Source organism: Crotalus tigris, unplaced genomic scaffold, assembly GCF_016545835.1.
Source record: "Crotalus tigris isolate CLP2741 ecotype Arizona unplaced genomic scaffold, ASM1654583v1 scf7180000023688.209331, whole genome shotgun sequence".
NCBI classification, from domain to species: domain Eukaryota; kingdom Metazoa; phylum Chordata; class Lepidosauria; order Squamata; family Viperidae; genus Crotalus; species Crotalus tigris.
Window position 1 is genome coordinate 154,045 of NW_024100119.1, and position 22,967 is coordinate 177,011.

General features: G+C 42.2%; 1 protein-coding gene across 1 annotated transcript in view; it reads left to right on the top strand.

Annotated features, from left to right (window-relative positions):
* LOC120297778 (membrane-associated guanylate kinase, WW and PDZ domain-containing protein 2-like) overlaps nt 1–22,967 on the top strand; it is a gene marked incomplete at its 5' end in the record, with an annotated part of 114,952 nt that overhangs the window by 67,191 nt on the left and 24,794 nt on the right. Inside the window, one exon of the mRNA XM_039320797.1 lies at nt 12,376–12,456. Within this exon, the coding sequence (XP_039176731.1) occupies nt 12,376–12,456 (81 nt within the window). The remainder of the gene's footprint in view (nt 1–12,375; nt 12,457–22,967) is intronic.

A 22,967-nucleotide genomic window follows, 5' to 3' on the forward strand; every position in this document is an offset into this window, starting at 1 on the left:
CCAATATATTTGGATCCTATCTTCATTCAGAATACAGAACAGGGTGGGAGGGACCTTAGAGGTCTTCTAGTCCAACCCCCTGCTCAAGCAGGAGAGCCTATATACTATTCCAGACAAACGGTGGCCCAGCCTTTTCTTAAAAACCTCCTGTGATGTTTTCTGCCCTCTTTATGGTAGGTGTTTGAAAATATTACGTCCCTCGTTCATCTTATTTTACTGGAAGAATTTACACCCCTCCTTTTAGATGCAAAAACTAATCCATCATGAAGTGTCAAGTCAGGACTGATGTCGCAAAACCAAGGTAGAAAAATATAAATTCCCCTTCCGCCTTTTAAAATATTGATGTTCCTCATTTATATCAAGTCTTCCTTCAAGTTTTTAACATCCAGCAGGACTTCCAAATCCTTTCCGGAAAAAATCCTGGTTATGATTTTGGAATTCCTTTTCGTCAGCAAATAATTTTAAACAAACAAACAAACAATCTGTGCCCATTAAAGCTTGTATGGATAATTTAATTGCTGAGTGTTGTTATACCTACCAATATTTTACAAGCTAAGTTTCTTGCTTGTTAACACTTCACTTTTCTGGAGTTTAGCCACAAAACCATGAACCAAAAGTAATTCTGTTACTGCTGGTCCTATAGCTGATCTAGAATAAGACACGCAATAAGAATATAGCATACATTGGTGTGTTCACCATTTGATGGATGATTGTATACAAATTCTGTTGTTGTTTTAAAAAAAAATACCCGCTTCCATTGAAATAATAACACAATCTACCATAGATTATACAGTAGATTATATAACAAAATAACAAAGTTGGAAGGGACCTTAGAGGTCTTCTAGTTTAACTCCCTGGTGTAGAAGGAGACCCTATACCATTCCAGACAGGTAGCTATCCAGTCTCTTCTTAAAATGCTCCAGGGTTGGAGCACCCACAACTTTTGAAGGCAAGTTCTTCCATTGCTTTATTGTTCTCACTGTTAGGAAGTTTCTCCTTAATTCCAGTTTGGTTGTCTCCTTATTTCCATCCATTGCTTCTTCTCCTGCCTTCAAGGGCTTTGGAGAATAGCTTGACTCCCTCTTCTTTGGGGCAGCCCCTGAGATGTTGGAACACTGCTATCATGTCACCCCTGGTCCTTCTCTTCATTGAACTAGACATACCCATTTCTAGCAACCACTTTTGATATGTTTTAGCCTCCAGCCCTCTAATCATCTTTGTTGCTCTTCTCTGCACTCTTTCCAGAGTCTCAACATCTTTCTTACATGATTAATTGCTCTTGCTCCTTATTCCTCCTTAGTTCTAGGTTGCTTCTCTCTTTGGTTAGTTTCCATCTGTTGCTTCTTGTCCTGCCTTCAGGTGCTTTGGAGAATAGCTTGACTCCCTCTTCTTTGGGGCAGCCCCTGAGATATTGGAAGACTGCTATCATGTCACCCCTAGTCCTTGTTTTCACTAGATTAGACATACCCAATTCCTGCAAGTATTCTTCGTATGTTTTAACCTCCAGGCTCCTAATCATCTTTGTTGCTCTTCTTTGCACTCTTTCCAAAGTCTCAACATCTTTTTTGTAATGTGGTGTCCAAAACTGGTCATGTTTCATGTTCTATCCTCCCGTGTAGATTTTACAAGGAGGAGGATTTAGGCCAGAAGACTCAACCTACCTGCTTTTGATTTGCCCCAAGGTGACACCAGCTTCTTAGTATCCTTTCACTGTTTAGGTGTATATAGAACTTTGGGGGTTTTTTTCTCCAAAACACAGCTATTGATTCAAGAAACACCTCTCAAATTGCTGAGAGACCCTGAGAGAAAATGCATCTTCAGCAGCTCCTTCAAATCAACAGGATTATGGATATTTGATGAAATGCAGATTGAAGTAGAAAGAAGATGGAATAAGCGCCTGTCGCTGATCTCTTCGGAGTCTTGCTTGCACATTCCATCTGCCAGCGATATTCAGGACTCGGTAGTACATATGTCGCAAAAAATATGTTTTCCCTAAATGGAGTCTGTCAAGTTAGTCGGTCACATAGGTGTCTCTCCAAAGCCTGTTTCAGATGTTGAGTGAATGTTGGGCTTAATTTACATTGGGATGCAGGCAAGTTGAACTGTAGAATATTTCTAGCCTAGTATGGGGAAATACAGATAGTCCTCGCTTAGCCTGAAATTTCTGTGGCTAAGCGAGACATTTTGTTAAGTGAATTTTGCCCCATTCTACAACCTTCCTCGCCACATTTGTTAAGTGAATCCCTGCAGTTGTTAAGAGAATAACACGGTTGTTAAGCGAATCTGGCTTCCCCCCGTTGGCGTTGCTCGCCAGAAGGCAGCAAGAGGGGATCACGTGACCTGGGGATGCTGCGACCGTCCTAAGTACGAGTCAGTTGACAAGCATCTGAATTTTGACTGTGGGAACAGGGGGATGCTACAAGAGTAGTAAATATGTAAAATGGTCATAACTGATTTTTTTCCAGTTCCCTGGTAACTTCAAACAGTCACTAAACCAGGGATAGGCAACCTTGGCTCTTTTATGACTCGTGGACTTCAACTCCCAGAATTCCTGAGCCAGCCATGCTGAGGGGAAAGGGAGAGGTTTCCAAACTGAGCCATGCTGGCTCAGGAATTCTGGGAGTTGAAGTCCATGAGTCATAAAAGAGCCAAGGTTGCCTACCCCTGCCCTAGCAGTCCACGAGTCATAAAGCAGCCTAGGCTTAGGCCAGAGGTAGGCAACCTTGGCTCTTTTATGACTCGTGGACTTCAACTCCCAGAATTCCTGAGCCAGCCACGCTGAGGGGAAAGGGAGAGGTTTCCATGCTGAGCCATGCTGGCTCAGGAATTCTGGGAGTTGAAGTCCACGAGTCATAAAGCGGCCTAGGCCTAGGCCAGAGGTAGGCAACTTTGGCTCTTTTATGACCCGTGGACTTCAACTCCCAGAATTCCTGAGCCAGCCATGCTGAGGAGAAATGGAGAGGTTTCCATGCTGAGCCATGCTGGCTCAGGAATTCTGGGAGTTGAAGTTCACGAGTCATAAAAGAGCCAAGGTTGCCTACCCCTGAACTAAACAAACAGTTGTAATATCTTTAGTAGCTTATGCCTCTGGCTGTTTCCATTATGGTCCTGAAATCAATTACTTTCCAGCAACAATATTAGGGAAATCTATAAAGCTGTGGGTATTAGAGATACAAATTTAAGAGGGATGTGAGTTCAAGGGCACTTCTCTGGCCGTGAGGAATGTTTTCAGTGCATTTTTTGAGCAGTTGCTTCTCTAGGAATCTGCAAGTCTCTGATTTCCCGAGCTTCAATTAAATGTGAAGAAAGGCATGGATAATCAAGCTGTGTCTTACAGAATACACAATAACAGAGCTGGAAGGGATCTTGCAGGTCTTCTAGTCCAACCCCTTGATGGTCAATGGTAACATACAAAACAGCAACAACAAGTTGTTAAATAAACTGAGGGAGAAAACCACCCAAACTCTAAAACACCTTGTGGAAAAGTTAGAAAAATAAGGGCAACTTTTTCAGGAAAAAAGACTGGGGACTGGAAGCTAAAACATATAAAGAAGGGTGGCAGGAATTGGGTATGTCCAGTTTAATGAAAAGAAGGACCAGGAGTGACACGATAACTGTGCTCCAATATCTCAGGGGCTGCCATAAAGAAGAGGGGGACAACCTTTTCTCCAGTAGAGTAGAGTAGAGTAGAGTAGAGTAGAGTAGAGTAGAGGTCCCCAACTTTTTGGGCACTAGAGACAGGTTCTGTGGAGAAAGATTTTTCCATGGACTGGAGGGTGCGTAGTTTTGTGTGCTGCCTGCATCACACAGATGGGGTTTTGCTTTTTTGTGCGGACCAGTTGCTGGCATGCCATGGCCTGGTACCAGTCCATGGACTGGGGGTTGGGGACCCCTGGAGTAGAGTAGAGTAGATTAGAATTAGAGTAGAACAGAGTAGAGTCAAGCAGAGCAGAACAGAGCAGAGCAGAGTAGAGTAGAATATTCTTTATTGACCAAGTGTGATACACAAGGAGTTTTTCTCCAGTGCATAAGCTATGCAGGACAATTAACTATTTATGGCCTTCCATAATATTCTTCAGACAACACACTGATGTATAGTGTGTTGGGGTGTGTGTGTGTGTGTGTGTGTGTGTGTGTGTGTGTGTGTGTTGTACCCTGAAGAAATATTTTCCTAATCACAAGTAAGTGATTTCCTAAACTCCGTCTGGTCCTCTGGAACTTGTCTTCCAAATGCCAACAGTGCATGACAGGTTTAACACATGGATTTTTATGATCTTTCTCCGGATAAGGGTTTCTTGCCATTTTAATTTTTATTGCTCTATCTCTCCCTAGAAAATTTCATAAGGGATCTTTGAGCTCGGCTCAGCAGTGAAACAGGAATAACAAGCTTTGGAGTGGCATAAAGAGATAATCCTATGGAGCGTTCTGCGAAGGAAGCTAGTAGATCATTTGCTATATGCATGTCCTGAGATGTATTGTACCGTTTGGTAGTCATCCCACCCTCTTAAATATATTGCTGTTGCAAAAACAATTGGTAGAAGATTGCAACGTCCAGTGGTGGTGGTTGTTTTTCTTTTAAAAGCAATTGGATTGGCGTTTGCCACCCGTGAATTCTTTCAAGAGATAGATCCACCTCATTCTGTGCACCACTCTCTTCCATCATTGGGGCAGATCACGTGTGCTTTGTCATCCGGTAAAGGGTCCCAAATATATTGGGCTGCACTGTGAAAATGATCACCCTTTGGTTTCCATTTTCTTTTAATCATGAGATGGATGTTCCACTTCTAGTCACTTGTTTTTGCAATGGTTGATGTGGTGGATGGATGGATGGATGGATGGATAGATTAGATAGGTAGGTAGGTAGGTAGGTAGGTAGGTAGGTAGGTAGGTAGGTAGGTAGGTAGATAGATAGATAGATAGATAGATAGATAGATAGATAGATAGATAGATAGATAGATAGATAGATAGATAGATAGATAGATAGATAGATAGATAGATAGATAGGCAGGCAGGCAGAAGACAGACAGAGACAGACAGACAGATAGATAGATATAGACAGAGAGATAGAGAGAGAGAGAGATGAAGATAATGATGATGATGATGGTGATGATGATGATGATGATCATATCAATTGCAAAAGGCGGCCTTACTAGGAACTGCTTCCATCCTGCGACGATATCTGTAATACCATCAAACATCCACATCTGCCTATCCCAGGTCCTGGGTAAGGACTCGATAGGTAGACAAAATGTCAAATCCATTCTGAACATCTGGCTGACTGTGCGATGGTCCATAATAATAATAATAATAATAATAATAATAATAATAATAATAATAATAATAATAATAATAATGTAGATAGACAGACAGATAATGGATAGTTGGGTGGATAGTAGATAGGTAGATAGAGGATAGAGAGATAGAGAAATAGAGAAATAATAGTGATAGAGATAGATAGAGATACAGAGAGAGAGAGGAGAGAGAAAGATAATAGAGGTAGAGATAGAGATGATATAGAGATAGAAATAAATTTTGAAAATAAGGTTTTTGAAAATTATAAAGCATCCTTCCCACATCAAAAATGAAATTTAGTTGCCCGCTCTCAAAGTGAAACACATACATGACACACACCTAAACATACTATACACAACATATGTATAGACCCACACCCCTACATATACATAGCAAATAAATAAATAAATACTGTCCATCTTGAATATATAACGGAAGGAGGAAGCTTGAGAGTTCACAAGGTTAATGCTGTATGGAATGAAACTATGGCTGAATCTGGATGTTCTGCTACGGATGCCACGGAGCCCCCCCCCCCAGAAGGTAACAAGGAAAATAGGTCATGGAGGGGGTGTGTCGTGTCCCAGACAATCTTGTGGACCCTGTTCAAGCAACTCCTCTGTGCTATGTCCTGGATGGGAGGGAGGGAACTGCCAATGATCTTTTCTGCCGTCCTTACCACTCTCTGCACCGCTTTCCTGTCTGAAGCAGGGATGCTTCCAAACCAGATGGTGATGCTGTATGACAGGATGCTCTCGATTGTCCCCCTGTAGAAAGTGGTCAGGACAGGGGAAGGAAGATGTTCCTGACACGAACATACGAGGCAGTTTGAGGTTACAGGCTTTGGGTTACTCTTCATCTTCAAAATAGCCATTTTTAGCCCCTCTTTCTGCTTCATACTTTCTGTTTAGAAGAACTGTTTTTTTCCCTCTAGTAGCGCACCAGCTGTTTCTCTACAATATAAAGAAAACAGCTGCAGTTTTTAAAATGTGATCGCTTTTTTCAAATGGGAATTAATTAGTCCAATGTTTTCATGTTCTGTCTAATTCTCTCACATTTTGACAAGAGCGCTTCCCTTCTTTGAAAGAAGAAGGCTTCGGAGCTGACTTTTTTTTTCTCTTTGTGATGACTGATACATTTCGACAACTAATAAGTCAGCCCTTTCATTGTTAGCCACGTTGGTGGGAACAAGGAGAGTTATAGATCGTTTCTGTTGTAGGAATGTACATCATCTTACATATACATGCCGAATAGAGCTGGAAGGGACCTTGGACCTTATATATTCCAAACAAATGGCTGTCTTTTTAAAACCCTCCAGTAATGAAGCATCCACAACTTCTGGAAGCAAGTCGTTCCACTGGTTAATTGTTCTCACTGTCAGGAAGTTTCTCCTTAGTTCTAGGTTGCTTCTTTCCTTGATTAGTTTCCATCCGTTGCTTCTTGTCCTGCCTTCTGGTGCTTTGGAAAATAAGTAATAATCTTCATAGCATCTTCCCAGCCACCAATGAAGGAACATAAAGCCAGTCCTCATTACTTTTAGTTATGAAATTTTTATGCTACCCACCTCCTCTACAAGGTGACTCCAGGCAGCTTACAACACAACAATGAAGGTATTATTCTAAAACACTGGTTCTTAACCTTTTTGAACGCATCACCCCCTTGAGCCAATGAGGAAGTTGTCATCGCCCCCCTCCCCCAACACAACCTCTCAATCACAACATAGGAAATAATTCTTCAATTTATGCAAACACTTTTTTTGTTTTTTTCTTTAAAATTGTCATCAGGACATATCGATGCAAATAATTTATTTCCAGTCTTTTCCTCATATCTCCCATATTCTGGCCAATGGCGTGCCACTGTATGGGTAGAGGCTGCTGCGCAACGCGCATGAAGATAAGCGATGCGTCTTCACATATGCACGGCGTTCTGTACTGAAGCTAACTGGAGGAACATTTGAAAACACAATTCAATCCACTAATAGCGAGCGATCTGATGTTTTTCTACGACAGATATACAGCGATTCACTGTACGAAAAAGTCTCAAAAGTGTCCCCAAAACTTCTCGCTCCGTCGCCCCCATATCACCCCCTTTTCGTTCCATCGCCCCCCTGAAAAATGAAATCGCCCCCTGGGGGGCAATATCACCCAGGTTAAGGACCACTGTTCTAAAACACTGGTTTTCAACCTTTTTTGTCTCATGGAGCAGCAATGTGATAGTAACTTGTATGGTCTTATAGACAGGACCTCTGGATCATGAAAGCAGAAGCCCCATGAGGTTACAGGTTATAAAAAAATAGAGGCTGTCTGCCCCTGGTGATGTCACAGGTGATGCCTGTGGAGCTATGCAGCACTTGTGGCTCTCTGTTGTGGACTTTTCATGACATACAAATATACCACAGCACAGTGCTTAAAAAACATGGCTCTAAAAGATAGTGTAAGTTGATAAAGCAGTATACATCTATGGGGGTCATTAGATGTAAGGTCAAGCGTGAACTTAGCTCACAGGTTTTAAAGAAGGAGTGGACGTAATCAGCTAGTGCAGGGGTAGGCAACCTTGGCTCTTTTATGACTCGCGGACTTCAACTCCCAGAATTCCTGAGCCAGCCATGAAGTCCGGGAGTCATAAAAGAGCCGAGGTTGCCTACCCCTGAGCTAGTAGTGTCAAGCGCCAGGGAAATCAGGAGATTCGGGAAGTTCAAACAAGTATAAAGATCTATTGCAAGCTTAAGCTCTCTACAAAAATCTGAGCTACTAACAATCAAGGCAAATGAGCGGGCATTAAGAAGGCATTCAAGGTGGGCTGGACTTAGCTCTCTTGCAGGTCCACAGGGACTCGTGACATATGACCTGTTTGACCCCACCCTTGGACTCAGCCTGGTCATCTCCTACATTAGGGAAGAACTCTGAAGATATGATAGCATCACCCTCTTATGGGTATGTTAACTTAGAATGGGATTGGGGTTAAAAACAATGCTGGAATCTGTGTTACCCTTTTGCTACTCTATATATAAAGATCTGGTTGTTCTCCCAAAGCCTTGGGTTGAAATGGACAGTCTCCTTCTTGGGTGTCTCTTTGTCTTTTTTCTTTATGCCTCTATATAGTGACCAGATCCCATCTTGTTTTGGCTTGTTTTTGGATTTTTTATGGAAATACATTCTGAGCTGCCTAGAGTCAATTGGACTCAGGCAGCACATGAATGAATGAATGAATGAATGAGTGAGTGAGTGAATGGTTTGAATGTTGTGGAAATGTCGAACAATAGTAAGGCTGCAGGTGTAGATGGTGTAACTCAGTGGTTCTCAACCTGTGGGTCGGGACCCCATTTGGGGTCGAACAACCATTTCACGGGGGTCGCCAACAACGCAGTCCGCCATTTTTTCCCCTTTTCCTTAGCTGTGCTACTCCCTTTTATTCTATTGGCTTTTGAAAGCCAATAGAATAGACTCTCTTGAATAGAGTCTAATTCTATTGGCTTTCAAAGCCAATAGGAATTGTCCAGGCTGTCTCTGCCCTGCTGAGCCCGCCAAAAGTCCCATTCTGCAAACGGTGCTGCACCAGTTGAGTAATCCTCGACTTACGACTGGTTCAGTAGTCCTCGACTTACGACCGGTTGGGGGGGTCGCGGCATTAAAAAGGTTGAGAACCACTGGTGTAACTGGAGAAGCTGGATGGAGAAATGTTAAAGCTCACAAACATTGGTAGAAAAGTGCTGGTGATAAGATAAGATAAAATAAGATAAGATAAGATAAGATAAGATAAGATAAGATAAGATAAGATAAGATAACCTTTATTGTCATTTTTATACTGTGGGCACAATGGCACACATCATGTTGAAAGAAGTGAGATGGCTTGTATCTAAGAGCATGCTTCTGCCAACCTTATTATAGGAAGGACAGACTTAGGAAAATCAGCAGAAATATAAAAGTTAAATGCAGTAGGAATCAGTTATTTAAGAAATACATTTAGTAAAGGAAGAAGAATAAGAGTAAGGTCAAAAAAAAAATGTTATTCGTTAGTTTCACTTGTTCAGGGTGCAGATCTTGTCATTATATAGCCAATTTGTCCTGGAGATCATTTCTGAATATCCACAAAGGTTCCCATGTATGAGGTATTTGAGAGTTGAACCAGATTTTTAAACTGAGATTTAAAAGATCTCAATAGTATAAAGTGACAAGAACTCAGTATGCTCATAACTTGAATCTGACTCTTAACTGTCAATTGATGTTGGTTTTTTTTCCTTCCATAAAAGTAAGGCAGAAAGACATGATGGTGGATCTTAAATTAAGTGCTAGATTTCCATTTTCAAAGCTTTAGGACAGATGCTTTTTTTTTTTAATTAGCTTTGTTTATCAAACTGACCTTTTTGATTTTTTTTATTTCTACAACAACAATTTGAAAGAATTTGTATCCCCCCCATTATATCTTTCCGTTTATTTTTTCTAACTAGAGATTTTTAAGAAGAGATAGTCTGCAAAGGTATACGGTCTCCTGCTTAAGCAGGGGGTTGGACTAGAAGACCTCCAAGGTCCCTTTCAACTCTGTTATTTATTCTGAATAAGGAGAGGAATAACAAATGGACACCGAGGCTATGTTTTTATTAGGTGTTCTTTTTCTTCTCTCATTCCATTAATTTCACTGGCTTGTGCCTCCTTATTCCTCTTCTGTACTCTTCACAATGTAGCTTATGCCAAAAGGGAAAAGTATACTTATGAACATTAGAAAGGAATTAAAGTTTACTGAAGTGCTAATACTGGATTATTTGCCACTACTCCTCAGTAAATGCTAGTGCGGTCTTAGATATTTATAAAGCCCTCTACAGACTTTGTGAGAAATCTATAGAAAAAAACACTGAATACCACATAAGTAATTTAATTCTTCCATGCATTGTATTTTAATGTGTTTTTCCTCCATATCTCTGCCAAGATTCTGCTTAATTATATAATGTTAGTGACACAGAGTAGCTTGGCTTATAGGGCAGAATAAAGCTCTAGAGATGGGGTACTGGGCTCCAAGTTGGACAGACGTTTTAAGGTTCAGCTCTTCGCAGAAATGAGGCAGAACTTAATGGGATTAGTCTGAATCTTAAAAAACGCTTGAGGGCTTTCTAATGAAGAGGATTGTTTTATAACCAACCATTTGCTCTGCCTTATTTCTGATTTACCTTCCTACCTTTTCATTTGTTGTAAAGAACCTGGGATGGCTTTGTGTGTGTAAACTACTACAAGTAGCATTCTGTTCAGATAGTGCTGGCAAAAGGTGGGTGGTACTACGGCAGATGTCCTGGCTTTATCTTGTCCTGTCTTCAGTGCCTGCTGTTGTTGGAGAATATCTGACATGGAGACCTCCTCTGCATGCGCTGGATCCCTTCCTGCTTTAAGAGCGTGCTTTCACAAACTTCTCAACCTCCAAAAATGAATGGAAACAAAAAGCAAAGAATCAACATTATGGGAGAACCTGGAGGTGGAGTCAAGAGAGGAATCAGCCTAGAGTCATTACGTTCCCACAAGCGGTCCAAGTCCAGCCCCTCTTGAGTTCTGTTGATTCTTATTGAGCACCAATTTAGTGCTGACCACTAGTTGACTCAGTTGTTGTGTATAGGCATGAAGAATAAATCAGCTTAACTCAGTGGTGGGATTCAAATACCTGAACAACTGGTTCTCTTATTTGATGCAGGCCTGGGCCTCCGATGGCTAGAACGGACTTCCAGAAGTGGCATCACGCACTTCCAGTGGGCCGTTCTAGGCCTGGGAGGCCTCCTCCAGGCCTCTGATGCCTGGAACGGACTTCCGGAAGTGGCATCCACCTACTTCCGGTGGGCCGTTCTAGGCCTGGGAGGCCTCCTCTAGACCTCCGATGCCTCCCAGGCCTCCAAGGTCTAGAATGGACTTCCGGAAGTGGTATCCATGCACTTCCAGTGGGCTGTTCTAGGCCTGGGAGGCCTCCTCCAGGCCTCCGAGGCCTAGACTGGATTTCCGGAAGCCAGACGGTTCTCCGAATTCAAGTAAATTTAGCTACCGGTTCTCCCGAACCAGTGCAAACTGGCTGAATCCCACCACTGGGATTCCCACACTAAAGTTGATCATCCTTCAAAATGTCCCAGAATCATTTCATACCTGAAATTTTGATTGGGTTGATTGTTGATTCTTAGTGACCACTGAGATACGAGTTTATTTTGGAAGATCTGTCCTTGGTCTGATCCTTCAGCATTTCCAAGGCTCCATATGTCCCCACTCTAATTAAGTCCACCTACTTTGCTACTAGTCTTTCTCTTCTCTTCCTTTCCACAATTTAGCCTAATACGGTTTATATTGACAAGAGTAGTGAATATGTTTCAAAATATTTTATCTATCTAGGAAAAAAACTTGTGTCTCCCACAGGATGTCAATACAAGCACAAATAATCTCTTGCTTAGCATTGTAATCTTAACTGATAAAATTCAACCATTGGAGAATGTTCTTGCAGGTTACACGTTATATTAACACACTGCTAAACCTTGTAATTTTTTTTACATTTCATAATTAAATGAGATTGGATTTTATTACAGCTTTATTTTGGACGTGGGGGCAGGTTTTCAAATTTATCACCTACGCAGTGTAAAACAATTATTTGGTTCCTCATATTTCCTCCGTATTTTTGATATGTGTCTTGAATTGATAAAAGCACTTTTTTTAAGTGAATATTTTATTTCTTTTATTTATAGAGTTTAATGCATTAGCACGAGCTGAAAATACATTCCGAGAACTCATAGTTATTCATTTTATGTGGAGGATGGGAATTAATAATAGAAAGCAGCTCATTAATTTGTTAGTGCTCTTTTAGGGATATATTTTTAAGAAAGCAATATTCTGCACCTTGCAATTTCTTTTAATCTCTAGCCAGCTCCTGCACTGTTTTGAATTATTTTCTGTGTGCTAAGAATGCTTAAGTGAAAGAAAATAACCTGAATAAAATTGAGTGTTGTAAAAATTACTGTGTTGCCAGTTGGAAAAAAAAAATGACAATTCCAGTAATTGACAGTATCTGGATAAATGCTATAAGGATCGTCAATCCATAGACCTGAATGGTCAATTTCCTCTCCCCATACAGATCTTAATCTAATGGGTTGGATCCAAAGATTCCCTTCTTCCAATGGAGGAAGGTTTCCTCTGACAAAGGAAGAGAATGAAGGTAATAACGCTAAATTAATATAATAAAGGTAACTGTCATGGCTCCAGGTATACAGATAGTCCTTGACTTAACAGCAGTTCATTTAGTGACCATTCAGAGTTACAACGGCACTGGAAAAAAAAGTGACGTATGACCATCTTTCAGACTTAAAACCATCACACACTTACCAACCAGCATCCCCCCATCATCACACGATCAAAATCTGGATGCTAGGCAACTGACTTGTATTTATGACAGTTGCAATGTCCCCAGGTCACGAAATCCCCTTTCACGACTTTCCAATAAGCAAAGTCAGAGGGGAAGCCAAATTCATTTAACAACCGTGTGGCTAACTTAACAAGTGTAGTGGTTCACTTAACAACTGTGGCTAGAAAGGTCCTAAAGCGGGGCAAAACTCACTTAACAACCGTTTCACTTAGCAACAAAAAAATTGGTCATAAGTTGAGGACTACCTGTATTCTTTTTTTTTTTTAGCTGAGTTAGTGCCTGCTTAGAAGACTGTTTTGATTCTGCTGCTTTCAGTCTATTTTGCTGAAGTTCTAAAATTCAGCAAAGGAAAACGAACAGGTCCTTCCTGCCCCCTTTATGTTATTGGGAATGCAAGCCAAGTTTTAATTTGTCCCTTTATTTCGTTCAAGGCCTTTTCTAAGCTTAGCTTTTTATCCAGTGAGCTTTGCTTCCACGACCCTCTTAAAATTGTTTTGCTAAGGGATGTACGTTTCCAAAGAAAATATGCTGCTTTTTTTTTTGCCACTGCCGCTGCTGAGCCTATCAAAAGCTGAAGGCATCGTCCCCCAATTTATCTGCCAATGACGGCATCTTCTCCATTATACTGTCGCATTTAATTGGTGTCCTCTAGCGTTAAAATAAATGTCTTGTCACAATTCATAGAGCTGCAGCCTCTGCTTGTGTGGAATTTTTGTTTAAACGTGATCTAGACATTTTTAATTTCCGATTTTGGGGGGGAAACGAGAAAAACCTGAAAAAACAAGAAATCGACTGTTTGGAACATAGCCTTCAATTTTCAATCCCTGCCTAAATGAGTCCTTGCTTTGCACGAAACCCCTTTTGCTTGGAAAACATCTGGAAGCTTCAGCTGGTGCAGAATGCAACTACACGAACAATGGTGTATGTCCCTAGGAAAATATCCGTTACACCTGTAAGGGAGCTGCATGGTTGGCCAGTTTCCTTCCAGATGCAATTCAAGACGCTGCTTTTGATCTTGAAAGCCCTACATGGCGTAGAACCAGATTATCTGAAGGATGTCCATGGAGATTCCAAGTCATCCAGGTCAGGGTTGTCCCAAAGATGCTTCTTCACGAGGCAACTGGACTTCCTTGTTTTTCCTTTGAAGGTGTTTCGCTTCTCATCCAAGGAGCTTCTTCAGCTCTGACTGGGTGGTGGGGAGTGGAAAGATTTATACTCCTTGCAGACAGCTGGTCATTTGCCTTCTTTTAGAGCAGAGGTCTTCAAACTTGGCCCTTTTATGACTTGTGGACTTCAACTCCCAGAATTCCTCAGCCAGGCCCTTTTCTTTAAAACCATACCTTATAGAAGCTGTGTTTCGTTAGAGGTGTGGTTCAGAAATAATTTATATGTGAAATTGATCAAATTCAACAGGTTGGACGTCTCTGTTACAGAGAAATAAGAAAAGCTTCAAGATGGACTAGATGATCTCCAAGGTCCCTTCCAACTTTACTATTATTATTATTATCTTGGCCTAAATGTAATCCAGGAAAGCATCACTCTCTCCTTTGAGATAGCTTTTTGAAGTCCCATGACTTCTCTGAGGCAGAATAGTAATAGTAGTAAAGTTGGAAGGGATCTTGGAGGTCATCTAGTCCAACCCCCTGCTCAGGCAGGAAACCCTACACCATTTCAGACAAATGTCTGTCCAGTCTCTTCTTAAAAACTTCCAGTGTTGGAGCATTTACTGCTTCTGGAGGCAGGCTGTTCCACTGATTAATTGTTCTCACTGTCAGGAAGTTTCTCCTTAGTTCTAGGTTGCTTCTCTCCTTGATTAGTTTCCATCGGTTGCTTCTTATCCTGCCTTCAGGCGCTTTGGAGAATAGCTTAATTCCCTCTTCTTTATGGCATCAGTGCTAGCTAAGACATGATCTGGTATTAATTTGATGATGTATTTTCCCCAGAAATTAGGACCAGAAATAACAAGTATATTCAGCAGCTGTCTAAATTTCATTTAAATGTACGGGGGGGATTCTAGAAGTGAGGGGGTCTTTGCTGCTTTCTAAGTTTTTTTGTTTTCTTCCAGACTTTTCATTACCCAAACTAGGTAACATCATCAGTGCTCCTGATGTGTATAACATGTACAACGGTGAAAGAATCTGCCTATGGAAGTTGCAGACTTCCTACGTCTGACGTTTTTTAGGGTGACGCTGGATAGTTGTCTCTCAGATTGTTTTAATTTTATAAACACCCTATGGAATCAGCTGAGAGAAATCTGCAAAAGAGATGGTATAATTGTTAGCTCTGATTTAAAAAAAGAGAGAGAAGCTAATTGCCTTTGTACCAGCATCTGATTTCATCACTTAAAAGCTTCTTCTTACTCAGAGTGATTTAATAATAATAATAATAAAGTTGGAAGGGACCTTGGAGGTCATCTAGTCCAACCCCCTGCTCAGGCAGGAAACCCTATACCATTTCGGACAAATGGCTGTCCAGTCTCTTCTTAAAAACTTCCAGTGTTGGAGCATTCACCGCTTCTGGAGGCAGGTTGTTCCACTGGTTAATTGTTCTCCTTAGTTCCAGGTTGCTTCTCTCCTTGATTAGTTTCCATCCATTGCTGGATTTGTACTTGGTACTTTAAAAAAAAAAATCTTAACAGACGACAGGCATGGTTGCTAAAGACAGCCAGGAAAAAAATAAAAGAGAGAGAGAGATTTCCAGTTGAATGATAAGCAGGAGACTATTTATTAACTCCAGTTCCTTCATTGCAGAGATTTACACAGAGGAAGATTCAGGATATTTTTTTGGTGCACCTCTATGTCTGAATGCATAGACCATTTCGGAGGCCCAAAAGTGCCAGCTGAACGTTAAGAATTCTGTTTTTCCTTAGCAGTACTGAATATCTGAAGCAGTTACAGCTTGTTGACTTCACCCTATATGATTTTCGCTTTCTGCAAGCAGAGATTAGCGGCACGTAAAGCCCATCAACGAAGAAACGGTCCCCGTTTTGATGGCATGCAGCTCAATTTTCTTGCTATAAAGATTTCCTGGAACGAGAGGCCAGTTCTCTCATTTCCATCCAGATGAAAATATTGATGGTCTGATTTGAGGGGCTAGAACGCTTCCAGGCCTTCTGAACTTTGTGCGTGTGGATAGAATGTTTGGGACCAGCGAACACATTTAGAATTGTGAGAAGTGCTGTGCCAATTTACTAATGATGATGATGTTGCCCCATTCAGTCATTTCCGATTCTTGGTGATTCTATGAGCCAGGTTTATCTGTGACCTCAAGGTCACCTGAGTGGTGCAAATGGGGGTCGAGCCTTCTTGGCTGCAGGCCACTCTTTTGAAGACAGAAAAGTCCACATTTTGAGACAGAGAGGACCACTGAGTGATGGGACTTCCTTACTGGAAGCTTTAAACACAATATCAGTTGACATCCATGGAGGAGGTGGAAGAAATGGATTCCTCCAGGGGAACAGGGCAGGAGTAGAAGATCTAATGCAGTGGTAGTGAACTGGCCCCGCCCCTGCCCCACCCCTACCCCACCCCCTGCCCCGTCCCCGCTCCGCCCCACCCTGCCTACCCACAGGGCCACTCACCGCCTCCAGGGCCCGCCACACATCGCCCAGGCAGCCCAGCAGCGCCATGGCGGCCACGCCCTCTGCCTGCGCCCCACAGCATCAACTGTGCCTGTTGGGGCATGAGGGCAGAGTCTTGTCTATGCTGTCTGGCTGCCATGTCCTTGGCTCCGCTGCTCCGCGTGGGCCACACTCGGGGGCAACTGTCCTCCAGGGGGGCTGCTGTTGAGGCGGGGGTTGCGGGGGGAGGCAAGGCTGGGGCAACGGCACGTGTGCCCACAGAGAGGGCTCCGAGTGCCGCCTCTGGCACCCGTGCCATAGGTTTGCCACCACTGATCTAACATATCTCTTCCAACTCTTACAATAGATAAATCTACAATAGTCTACCTTCCCTTTTATCTCTCCTCCTCCTCCATTGTTCCAACGAAGCCACGAGTTGGAATGAGAGTCCTCCTGAGCGAGTCGGTGGCTCTATAGGTTTTCTAAATAAATAAATAAAGCTACCATTTTAATTAATTCGGAATGGCCATTAGTACCCATTTCTGTCCCAAAAGAATTTGTTTGCCAAGAAGGGTGACGTTCAAATGTTTGCTTTAGTTCTTTGTTTCCCAATTACTAGTGGAATGTTATTTGAAGTATAATGGCAGGCGTAGCATTTTAAAGGTTTAGGAGCTGTGAGAAGTAATACCTTTGAGGGTTTTCTGTTTTCTTTTTTAATTATTCTAAGGCATCTCTAAAAACATAGGCAAATTGAAGAAATGGCTAGTTTCTTTTCTCTTTTGTCAATTGCGATATAATTGACTAGGTCTAGGGTGATAACTAATCCCCAAAAGAGAGACTAAGTTTAAATATAACCTAGTCTTCAACTCTACCTCACAGCTGCTATGTAGACGCAGGTTTGCCGGGAATATCATTCTATTGTTTACGGAGTCCTCCATGTTCTTCACCATCTCCAAGAAAACTAAAATAATAACAATTTTCAAATGTAATGATTTGTTTGATCCCAGGAGGGTTAGCCTCTAATTCACAGGAAGCGGCAAATCACGGCAGAGTACCGAGATTCTTCCTGGGAAATTTATATATAATAAATCAGGAAAGCCAATTTTCAAAAATGACATGTCCATATAGTATTTACATAAGGACAGAGTTGGAAGGGACCTTGGAGGTCTTCTAGTCCAACCCCTGGCTCAAGCAGGAAACCCTATACCAGGGGTAGGCAACCTTGGCTCTTTTATGGACTTCAACTCCCAGAACTCCTGAGCCAGCCACGCTGAGGGGAAAGGGAGAGGTTTCCATGCTGAGCCATGCTGGCTCAGGAATTCTGGGAGTTGAAGTCCATGAGTCATAAAGCGGCCTAGGCCTAGGCCAGAGGTAGGCAACCTTGGCTCTTTTATGATTCGAGGACTTCAACTCCCAGAATTCCTGAGCCAGCCACGCTGAGGGGAAAGGGAGAGGTTTCCATGCTGAGCCATGCTGGCTCAGGAATTCTGGGAGTTGAAGTCCACGAGTCCTAAAAGAGCAAAGGTTGCCTACCCTTGCCCTATACCATTTCAGACAAATGGCTGTACAATCTTTTCTTAAAAACTTCTAGTATTGGAGCACCCACAACTTCTGGAGGCAAGTCATCCCACTGATTAATTGTTCTAATTAATGTACTGTATATATAAGCATACTTCTACTTCAAGATGTACTTACATATATTCTAATGGAGCATTTTTTATTGTGAATTGTTTGGGGCTTGAAAGCCATGGGCACATCCTTCTGGCTACATGAATATTTAGAATAGAATAGAGCTGGAAGGGACCTTGGAGATCTTCTAGTCCAGCCCCTGCTCAAGCAGGAGGACCATTACCATCTCAGACAGGTGATTGTCCAGTCTCTTTTTAAAAACTTCCAACGATGGAGCACCCACGATTTCTGGAGGCAAGCTCTTCCACTGGTTGATTGTCCTCACTGTCAGGAAGTTTCTCCTTAATTCCAGGTTGCTTCTCTCTTTGGTCAGTTTCCAACCATTGTTTCTCATCCTTCCCTCTGGTGCTCTGGTAAACAACATAACCCTCTCTTCTTTGTGTCAGCCCCTCAAATACTGGAACACTGCTATCATGTCTCCCCTGCTTCTTCTTTTCTTTAGACTAGCCAAACCCAAGTCCTGTAGCCGTTCTTCGTATGTTTTGGTCTCCAGGCCTTGGATCATCTTAGTTGCTCTTCTCTGAATTTTTTTCCAGACTCTCAACATCCTTCCAGAGTCTCAACAACTTGTCAGACTCACCCCAAGAAGGACACAAAACCACCAAGCTAAAACTCAATTCTCTATCTGCTTAGATCCAGAAGACAGAATCTTGCCAGATTAAACTTATACCACTGTTACTCCAACAATTATACTCTAGAGCACGGTTATCAAACTCACTGTGTCAGATGACGTGTTGTGACGTATCATGACTTTTTCCCCTTTGCCAGAACTGGGGTGGGCACGGTTTCCCCTGCTCTAGAGAGCGATTAACTTAAATTTCTTCCTCTGTCTTCTATCCAGGTTAGGGGTGGGCTGCCTCTTCTCTCCATCCCCACCTTTGCATATTCTCCCTTCTTCTTAAGAAACTGTGGATTTACTGTAATCCATCACCCCATCTCCTTCTCCATAGGCACTATCCCCCCCCCATAACTTTGTGCGGATTTTCTGGCGACAAATTCAAAGTTCTTTGCTATTGTTTTCTTTTGAAATGTTTTTTCCCAACGTCCCAGCTCAGCTTTCAGAATTTCAAATACCAAGCGGGCCCATCTCTCTGTAATGTTGCATCGTTCTTCGTTGAGTTCGTATTGGTTCTGGACTGTTTCCTATTGGTAAGGCTCTTGAAAACAAAATGGAAACTGCATGGCAGAGCAGACTACAATGGAATAAAAATGTCCTCCGCCACGTCACTTGAAAAATGGACTGTTCTGTTGGCCACAGTTCTTTACCAAGACTAAATGAGATGAGATACAGTCAGTTGCTTATAAATCTTTCACAACCTAGCCTTGATTTAAAAACAAACAAAAAACAACAACAATGAATTGTTTTCTTGTTTCCTGAAGTTAACACTTCCTCCAGACTCAGATCAAAGCATTTTATCATGCTCTTCTGCATCCTTTCATTATTGACTTAGTTGTGCCTGGCAGATGTCAAGATAAGTCTGGCAAGAGGAGAAAACGTTTAAGCCAAATCTTCTAGTTATTGGCGAAATTCTATTTTCGCTGTCAATGCATGCAGCCATTCAGAAATAATTAAAATATTTACTTCTCGTCCAACGTGCAATCTGAAATGAGTCCCATTACATTCAATGACTTCTACTATTAGGAAAGCAGCTAGCAAAGCCTTACTTACTTTTCTAGCAAAGTTGCTGTATTGTTTCCTCCCACTACTTTATGCCTCAAGAGTTTTGGGCTGCTGTTGCCACCTAAATCCATTTACAACTTCCCCAGCCTGTTTTCCAAGTCATTGTTTTATTACCAGAGCTATGGTGGTGCAGTGGTTAGAATGCAGAATTGCAGGTGGACTCTGCCCGCCGCCTGTAGTTCGATCCTGATGGGGCTCAAGGTTGACTCAGCCTTCCACAAGTCAGAAAAGAGCCAAGTTTGAAGACCCCTGCTATAGGGCATTGCACACCAGAACGACTAGACATGTTTTTTCCCCATGCCGTCACTTTGCTTAACAACTAATTCCTACAATACTGTCGAAATACTAGTAAAGCTGTATTACAATGATACCCCTCATCTTTCCTCATACCTATCCTTATCTTCTTATGACTATAGCTTTGCTGCTTGTATCTTACAATTTATATTGGGTGGGTTTTTTTTGTACCCTAGTATGATTTATGTTGTTTGCTGAGCTAGTACTCTGTGATTATCACTAAGTGTTGCATCTTATGATTTATGACAGTGGTTCTCAACCTGTGAGTCGGGACCCCATTTGGGATCGAACGACCACTTCACGGGAATCGCCAAACAACGCAGTCCGCCATTTTTTCCCCCTTTTCCTTAGCTGTGCTACTCCCTTTTAGTCTATTGGCTTTTGAAAGCCAATAGAATAGACTCTCTTGAATAGAGTCTAATTCTATTGGCTTTCAAAAGCCAATAGGAATTGTCCAGGCTGTCTCTGCCTTGCTGAGCCCGCCAAAAGTCCCATTCTGCAAACGGTGCTGCACCAGTTGAGTAGTCCTCGACTTACGACCGGTTGAGTAGTCCTCGACTTATGACTGGTTGGGGGGTCGCGGCATTAAAAAGGTTGAGAACCACTGATTTATGAGGAAGTGTTGTATTTCACGATTTGTGACGAACGTATTTTCATGGTGTGTATGATCATGATTACCGCTATTACTTGTATGTACACTGAGAGCTTACGCATCGGAGACCAATTCCTTGTGTGTCCAACCCCACTTGGCCAATACAGAATTCTATTCTATTCTATTCTATTTAGCACCCGCAACTGGCAGAGTTAAGCCGTTCCACTGATTAATTGTTCTCGCTGTCAGGCAATTTCTCCTTCGTTCCAGATTGGCTCTCTCTTTAATCTCTCTGTGCAATCATTTATTTATTTATTTATTTATTTATTTATTTATTTTGCCACAAACTGCAAACATGGATGAAAACCAAAAGGTGGGTTCAAATAGGAATTAAGAAGCGAATTACATCAAGCAACTGTATGCGTTATTTGGAACCGTGTCTGTGACTTTTGCCTGGCTTGTGCTGTGTTGTCAAAGTGCCTCGGCTGGATCGTTTTAATAATAGCACAAACCTGCATGATTGCACAGCTCTTCACAAGGATTGGCTCTGTACTTCTGGGCTGGGAGAAGGAAAATCCAAAGCATTTTTTTTCCTTTTTCTTTCCCTAAAGGGAGGCTGAAGGAGGAATGGCTCATCTCAGCAAGACAGGGTTCAACTTGGATTATGGCGACTTACTAATTATTTTACGGTGTGTCGCACAGTCAGCCAAATGTTCAGACTGGATTGGCCAATTTTATCCACCTATTCGAGCTCTTCCATCTGGGATAGGCAGATGTGGATGTTGAATGGGGTTAAGAGATCTCGTCGCAAGATTTAAGCTACTCTGAGCAAATTTGCCTTTTGCATTACTATTCATTTTTTTTTAAATCCCACCTTTATTATTTATTAAATAACGCAAGGTGCCAAACATAACCATCACAACCTTCTTCCTCCTACTTTCACCACCACAGCAACCTTGTGAAGTAGGTTGGGTTAAGAGAGAGTGACTGGCCCAAAGTCACTCATCTGGCTTTCATGGCTAAGGCAGGACTTGAATTCATAGTCTGTTGCTTTCAAGTCTGGTGCCGTAACCACAAACTGGCTCTCTCTTATTAATTTATTTTAGTAGGGCCCTTTGGATAGAAGAGACCTGCTTCCCTTCCATTTATACCCATCCTTTTATTAAACCAAGCACAGATCCTTCAATGGGATAAACCTTCTACCAACAGCTGCACGATAGAAAGTTGATAATAAAACAATAGCAATAGCAATAGACTTATATATCGCTTCACAGTGCTTTACACCCTCCTCTAAGCGGTTTCCAAAGTCAGGATTGAACTTCTGGCAGTTGGCAGAATTAGCCTGCAATACTTCCTTCTAACCACGGAAGGAAGGAAGGAAGGAAGGAAGGAAGGAAGGAAGGAAGGAAGGAAGGAAGGAAGGAAGGAAGGAAGGAAGGGAGGGAGGGAGGGAGGGAGGGAGGGAGGGAGGCAGGCATAGCAATAGCACTCAGACTTATGTACTGCTTCACAGCTCTCTCTAAGCCAGCGGTTCTCAACCTGTGGGTCGGGACCCCATTTGGGGTCGAACGACCATTTCACGGGGGTCGCCAAACAATGCAGTCCGCCATTTTTTCCCCTTTTCCTTAGCTGTGCTACTCCCTTTTATTATATTGGCTTTTGAAAGCCAATAGAATAGACTCTCTTGAATAGAGTCTAATTCTATTGGCTTTCAAAAGCCAATAGGAATTGTCCAGGCTGTCTTTGCCCTGCTGAGCCCGCCAAAAGTCCCATTCTGCAAACGGTGCTGCACCAGTTGAGTAGTCCTCGACTTACGACCGGTTGAGTAGTCCTCGACTTACGACCGGTTGGGGGTCGCGGCATTAAAAAGGTTGAGAACCACTGCTCTAAGCGGTTTCCAAAGTCAGCCTTATAATTTCTGTTCTGTTCTGATCAGTTCTACTCTACTCTGCTCCATTCTGTACTGTCTACTGTCTGCTTTCTATTCTACTCTATTCGACTACATGAGATTGGTTAACTTTCTAATCTCATGCCTTAGATACTACACTCTTCTTTTTATTCGCAGGTTCAATCGATTGCCAAGTCTTTCTAGTCATTCCGTGTTTCTTTTTTTTTAATTCTTTACAAGAAGAAATTGTGTTACATCCCAATGCGTGTTTCATGCAAAGGACAGGGCTTTTAAAATAAAAGAGGAAGTGAACGTACTGACTAGGAATTAATTCCAGCGGAACGGTCGCGACCCTTATCCGGGAAGGAATCCCGAATCTGCGCGATTCCCACATCCATCCACCATTGCAGCCCTGTCAATTTCCCCAGTGTGCTCAGTCCATTCCCTTCCTGCCATTCTTGTGGACTTCGACTTTGTCACAATGGAAAAATGGACGCTTGACGATAAGTTCCTCAGTACGATCCAGCAACATTTTTCTTATCCTCTCTAGCTTTTAAAAGAAGGAGTAACTGCAACGTTTCCCCCCCCCCCAAAAATGCTC